The sequence below is a fragment of the Mobula hypostoma genome, chromosome 9 (assembly GCF_963921235.1).
Source record: "Mobula hypostoma chromosome 9, sMobHyp1.1, whole genome shotgun sequence".
NCBI lineage: Eukaryota > Metazoa > Chordata > Chondrichthyes > Myliobatiformes > Myliobatidae > Mobula > Mobula hypostoma.
In genome coordinates this window covers 149,944,361-149,951,311 of record NC_086105.1, presented here as the reverse complement: position 1 = coordinate 149,951,311, position 6,951 = coordinate 149,944,361, and the positions used below count along the sequence as shown (strand labels likewise).

The following is a 6,951-nucleotide window of genomic DNA, read 5'->3' as shown; positions in this document are numbered from 1 at the left end:
AACTGGTTACACGAGAGGAAGAGTGAGTGTTTGGAGCTACTCTAACTCGCTGCTGCAAGAGTCTAGAACACTCCAGCAGGGGTACAAGTGGCCAACAGAAGGGAAGAGCAACTCTTTCACGAGCCTGGCTCTGAAAGGAGAAACCCATCCCATTAGTGCTCAGAGCTCCAGAAATGCTAACAGGCACTCCAAAGACCTCATCATTGGGAGAGGACTCTGGTGAGCTACTAGCCGCAGCTTATGCTCCAGTAGGAGGTAATGGGATTAAGAAAGTGAGTAGGGAAGAGAGGTGGGAAATTTCTCCAACTCGCTTTTGGATTCAGGAATGAAAGACAGCTTCAAGTAGCAGCACAATTTTATCTCACCCAAAACATCAATCACATAGTGCAATACTGGATCTATCACTATATTTACACAGGTATTGACATCACTGTACAGAGTAATCAAAACTAAAATTAAATGTAACGACGTTCTTGGAAAAGGAGTCCGGCTTGTGGGCTCATCCAGTTCCATGGGGAAGGAATTCCTCCAGCAGTCCTCTGCCCCTTTAGATAACGGCGAGTCATTATTCATGCTGCAGCCTGGGCTCAGTTCCCACTCGAGCGTTTTCCTGCAATTAAAGAACACTTTGAAACGTGACAGGTTCATCACAGTTGTGATCTAGGCAAGAATGGGCTGTGTGGAAGCAGTGCCTGAGGTAGTACAAGGATTTTATGTTCACAGAACATTCACACAGTGAACCACACAATGTGCATTTAGACCATGGCTGATTTTCATGCCTGTTCACCTGGAGGCTGGAGGCCCATCTTGGAGTTAAAGCACTATCCACGTGGGTGAGAGGGAGGAAAGGGGCTTGTCATGTGTCGCTCTGCTGAGCATTATGAGTACGTCACGTTGGTGCTGATGTGTTACCACATTTGCAGACTGCCCTCAGCAGATCCTTAGACTGTGTTTGTTGATAACACTATTTCTTTAGAGATACAGTCAGCCCTTCGCCATTAACCCACCGATATAACACTAGTCTGATCATGGGACAAAACAAACCCACTAACCAGTATGTGGGAGGAAACATGGGGAGCAGGTGACATCGGAATTGAATTCTGACTCTCCAAGCTGTAATAGTGTTACACTAATCTCTGCTACCATAGCACCACACAGCATATTTCACTATATTTTGATGTGCATACAGTAAATAAATCTGAATCTGCTGACTCCACTATCCTCCAAACATCTTAGCATTGAGTCTTCCACAGCCTAGCTTCTCAACATGTTGGATAAGAAATTTCTCATCCCCATCTTCAGTCAGCAACCTCTTCTGAATTCCAGCTCTTGTAATGAAACCATCCACTTAGACCAGGAATCTCGTCCGAGGCACAACAATGAATGAACATTCTTGGAAATGCAAATGTACCCCAGAAAGTTACCAAAACTGTACCAAGTATTCCAAATGCAGTTTTGCCATTATACTGTGCATGTTTGGCAACACTTTCAATCTCTATGCTATTAAGGGTAACAGTCCATTTGCCCAACTCCCTATTTGTGTCAGTTAACTGTGTTTTATATAGGACACCTCATTCCCTGAAACATCTTATTTCTTCATGCAATATTTCACTTTATTTTGCCTCACATTTCCCCACAATGTAATCACCTGACAATTCTCTGCCAAGCCAATTTATTTAGCACAATACTCTCCTTAAAACTTGCTTCTCCACCTACCTTTGTATAATCATCTCTACATACTTTCACATTTCACTTTAGTGGCTTCTGAGTGCACGTTTCTGGTCTTCTACTTCAGGAATTGATGTCTGTTCAGAGATGCTCTTCTGTACACCACAGTTGTAACATGGCTAGTTATTTGAGTTACTATTACCTTCCTGTCAGCATAAACTAATCTGGCCATTCTCTTCTGACCTCTCATTAACAAGGCTATTTTCTGTAATCCAGGAGACCGTTGTGCATGAAAATCCCCGGAGATCAGCAGTTTCTGAGATACTTAAACTACCCTGTCTGGCACCAATAACCATTCCACGGTGAAAGTTACTTAGATCAAATTTCTTCCTCATTCTGATGTTTCTTTCTCATTCTGAACCCCTTGACCGTGTCTACATACTTTTATGCATTCTGTTGCTGCCACAAGAGGCATTTGAATTAATGAGCAGGCGTACCTAATAAAGTGGCCACAGAGTGTAGATTGTAAATAGTCAAGAGCTGAGCATCAATCTGCGCTGTCTGCCCAAAACCCATTTCTCTCATGATGATATCTGCGAGAGACGCTTCCATCTTTTATCCACGTACTTTATTATCTAACACAATTAACTGGCTGAGTGTGTGAATGTGGAGCAGAGCAGACACCGAGTCACATCTTCTCACTACACGCAGAGGTAGAGACACACCTAACTTACACCACAGCTCTCAGAAGTTGGACAAACGGAACAGTCCGAATTGTGAAGGGAAAACAAGATGGCCTACCTCGGAAACATCAACTAAACATTCGCTTTAATTTAGTTAGGAATCCTTCCTTGTTTTCCCCTGGCTCTGCCTGTGGTTCCTCTGACTCTCTCTGCACAGTCTCTGTCCTTGCCCGGGCTTTAGTGCCTGTAGATACAAACAGTGAAAGCCCAGGGTCAGATGTCAAGGAAAGAGAAATTGCCAGCAACATGGGACCCAGCACAAGCCAGTCAAATCAAGGTAAATGGGTGAAGCAGTGTTAATGGCAGCCTAGTCATCTCTCTTTCAATCTGTTGGGTCAAACACCCAAGACGTGCAACTTAATGTCCTTTCCCCCTTCTTCATTCCTCTCCCAGGTCCACAGAAATCTAACTAAATGAGAAAAACTATCAGCAGGTGCAGAAAAATAATGCACAACTACCTGGGATCATGGGTAGTTAAGAAAATACCAGATTTCAAGTCAGGTTATACAGTTCTGTAAAACAACAACTCATCTACACTTTTGTCACCGTCCACCCTGGACATTCTCTTCTCTCTGCTATCAGACAGAAGATACTGAAGCCTGAGGGTGTGCGTTACCAGGCTCAGGGACAGCTTTCATTTCGCTGTATAATAAAACTACTGAATGGTCCCCCAGTACCCCTACAATCAATCATCATCATTTTGTACCTTGTCTACCTGTCCTGCACATTATTCTGCTTTCTGTTGTTTCACCTTGCACTACCATGTAATGAATTGATCCGTAGGAACGGTATGCAAAGCAATTTTATCTATGCATGCGATGGAATAAACCAATTTACATATGCTATTTTTAAATAATCAGAAATATTGATGTTATAAAGTACCAGAGTATCCTTGAATATAAATTACTAACATGCAGATAAAGCATCAATTTAAGGGAAATAGAACTTGCCTACATAGTATGAGGGTTTGAATAAAAGAGATGACTTACTACATTTTCGAACAGATGGGAGTCGTCAGCCGTGGTTGACAGCTCATCGAGAAGGAAATCTCCGATCTCAAATCTCCAATGTCCTGCAGTTATATACACTCATAGGAAAGGCTTTGGGGGTAAACCCCAAGGGAAAAATCCAGAACTGGAGTCAACGTTGCCAGTCAACATTGAATTCAACGCTGACTGGCAGCAACTACGACACAGCTGGTCCAAGCTGTATCAGTCTCTGCCATGCACTAGAATCATCAGTTGCATGTAGAGGGGTAGCCTGCTGCATGGGCAGCAGACTGCTCTTCATATTGTACTTCCCTGACTTACCTATGACAGCTAGGACCCAACATTCATGATCGGCCCAACCAACAGAGGCCTATTTACTACAGTTACATAGGGTCCTGGTGGCACTACACTTAGTGTATTGCATATATTGTCAGTCTTACTAAGAAAGGATATCCTGGCTGTAGTGGGAGTGAAGAGATTTGTGAGATTGGTTGTTGGACGGCAAGTCTATCTAATGAGGAGAGATCAAGTTGACCCCAGTCTTCAGTGAGTTCAAGAGAGAGGGGAGGGGGAGAGAGTGAGTGAGTCTCACTATTACAGAATATATAGAATATTGCTGTGGGGCTCCATGGCAGCATATCCGTGTCACAGTTCACAGTTCAATTCTGTTGTCCTGTAAGAAAATATGTACATTCTTTCTGTGTACATGTGGGTTTTCTCCATCTGCTCTGGTGAAAATGGTGCTGTGATTAGGCTAGTGTTCAATCGGTGGGTTGCTGGGTGGGGCGGTTTGTTAGGCCGGAAGGGCCTGCTCTGCGTTGCATCTTTAAATAATCAATAATAGCTAGGCTACTTGGAGAGACTGGGAAAAGTTCTGTGTTTGGTGAAATTTAGGAATTCTCTACCCTGTAGGTTCAGTTATCAGTTGCATACAAAAGAGAGACAGAGATTTTTCGATATAGGGTGAATAAAGGAATCTGGGAAAACATGAAGCAGTTCAGCCATGGTCTTGCTGAAGAGAACAGGCTCCGATTTTTTACGTTCAAAGTTAATGAAAGGATTAACTTGATTTGTCACATGTACAGTGAGACATACAATAAAATGTATTGTTTGTCAGGGGCCAACACTGTCTAAGGATGTGCTGGGCCAGCCCGCAAGTGCCGTCATGCTTCCAACATAGCGTGCCCATGACTCACCAACCCTAACCCATATGTCTCCGAAATGTGGGAGCAAACCAGAGCACCCCGAGGAAACCTGCAGGGTCACGGTGATACCGTACAAATTCTTCACAGTCAGCAATGGAAATTGAACCCTGATCTAGCGCTGTAAAGCACTGTGCTGACCAGTAAGCTACATGATTCACACGCGCACTATATAAACACACCAGCCAACTTTTATCACTGTATTTCAATGTTCCTCACCTGCAGCCGTGTTAACTATTCCATTAACTGTGCCCTCCACATCGACCTCCTCCTCTGCATATGCTGCCATCAGGGAAGCCTGCCTGGGCGACAGTCTCCTGTCAAGCAGATAAAGAAAGAACAACCTTCAGCAGCCAATGGGACCCACAACAAGACTCAAACTCCAAGTAACACACCCAAGCGGGACCTCACTTCACATGTATTGCTTGAGTAAAAATGAATCACTTGGTTACAATTCATCCCAGTAACACAGGCACAAGGACATTCTTTCTCTGGTGTAGTCTCCCCTCAGTGGATCCCAATGAAAACACACATGCAGTGGAGGTGGGGGGGGGGGAGTGATCATGAATAAATAGCTGCCATGGCCAACAATATTTCCCTTTATTCCTCTAAGCTCCAAGGAATAAAATAAAAACAAACTGTAAAGTCTCTCTTGATAGACAAATATTTTATCATAAGCATTTGCCACTATAACTTTTTTTTAAAAGACAAAAATCGTACAAATATTCCAGATCTTTACCCACACATTTAACTTACGTCTTCATAGCCACTTTAACCCTCTTCATGGCTTCCTTTTTACCTCTGTGTCATCAAACTTACCAACCATTCCTTCAATTCCTTCATCCATCTTTTTACAAATTGTAAGCTGATGTGTGGCACATCACTTGTCAATGAAGAGACCTCTTTGCACCTCATCTCCCCTCTCTGCTTGCCAAAATGATATCACCTGCATTCTGAGCTGTTAATGTCTTCAGAAATCTTTGACACTGCAACTTATCAAAAATCTTCCAGAAATCTTAGTACAATATTCATAATTTTCCCTTTATCCATAGCAGAATACTTAAAGAAAATCCAACCACCTGGAGGGACACTTCAAAGCCCATGTCAAAGAGGGCAGTACGTGATTTAAAAGTGCGGGTCAAAATTCTGCTTTGAGCCATCCTTTAAACAGACACCACGTTAAGCCTGGCACCCAAACCCCACGAAGATCCAGGTGACATTGATCACCATGTTTAAGGAGGTGAAATGACATTTGAAAGTAATGCTCATGGTTACTACTATTGGGGAGGAGACACAGGAACCTGAACAGCCACACTCAACAATTCAGGAACACCTTCTTCCCTTCCACCATCAGATTTCTGCATGTCCATCATCCTAAAGTTCAAAGTAAAATTTATTATCAAAGTACAAACGTTACCATATAATACCTTGAGATTCTTTCTCTTGCACAATTCATAGGAAAATAAAGAATTACAATAGAATTTATGAAAAACTATACATAAAGACTAATAATCAATATTTGTGCAAATAAAAATACTGAGAACACGAGAAGCTGATATTATTCATTTTAGAACATACACAGTTCCTGCAGCCTACGATGTGCTGACCTTTCAACCTACTCCCAGTCCAATCTAATCTTACTCCTACATAGCCTTCCACTTTTATTTCATTCATCTGCCTAAGAGACGAGTAAATGTCTCGAAAGAATCTGACCACCACCCCTTTTCAGTGTGTTCACACACTCACCACTCTGTGTAAAAAGCTTACCTCTGATCTCCCCCTTTTACTTTCCTCTAATCACGTTAAAATCATGCCCCACTGGTATCAGCCATTTCTGCCGTGGGAACAGGTCCCTGGCCATACACTCGATCTATGCTTATCATCTTGTACATCTCTATCAGGTCACCTTTCATCCTCCGTCACTCCAAAGAGAAAAGACTCAGCTCACTCACTTTCATTTGTATTATTCAGTAATTTATATCAATTTTATGCCTTTGCACTATACTGCTAACACAAATCAAGTAAGCCAGTAATAATAAATCTGACTCCTCCCCCACTGGAATGAGTTTAAGTTTGTCATCTCACTGTACATAAAGTACTGTGCAAAAGTCTTAGGCACATGTAAGAAAACTGTAAAGCCAAGATGCTTTCAAAATAATGAAAAAAGTTTATCAATATCAAAAAAAACTATAAAGAGGAGTAAATAGTGAAAACTACGCCAAGTCAATATTTGGCATGACCACCCTTTGCCTTTAAAACTTCATCAATTCTCTAAAGTACACTGTTGTGCAGTTTTATAAGAAAATTGGCTGGTAGGTTGTTCCAAGCATCTTGGAGAACTTGCCCCAG

The 6,951-nt window shown here is 42.3% G+C and overlaps 2 protein-coding genes across 4 annotated transcripts in view; both read right to left on the bottom strand.

Annotated features, from left to right (window-relative positions):
• The window catches only part of LOC134352187 (SEC14-like protein 1), a 147,457-nt gene that overhangs the window by 114,973 nt on the left and 25,533 nt on the right, over window positions 1–6,951 (bottom strand). The gene's annotated exons all lie outside the window — the stretch shown is intronic.
• Window positions 327–6,951, bottom strand: part of dnaja3a (DnaJ heat shock protein family (Hsp40) member A3a) — a 35,079-nt gene continuing 28,454 nt past the window's right edge. The window contains exons 10-12 of one of the 2 annotated variants that reach the window (XM_063059469.1): window positions 4,822–4,919; window positions 2,470–2,595; window positions 327–610 (exon numbers count right to left, since the gene is read on the bottom strand). In XM_063059469.1, the coding sequence (XP_062915539.1) occupies window positions 2,480–2,595; window positions 4,822–4,919 (214 nt within the window). In that variant the 3' untranslated portion in view covers window positions 327–610; window positions 2,470–2,479. The remainder of the gene's footprint in view (window positions 611–2,469; window positions 2,596–4,821; window positions 4,920–6,951) is intronic. The other variant, XM_063059471.1, reaches the window with a different exon arrangement.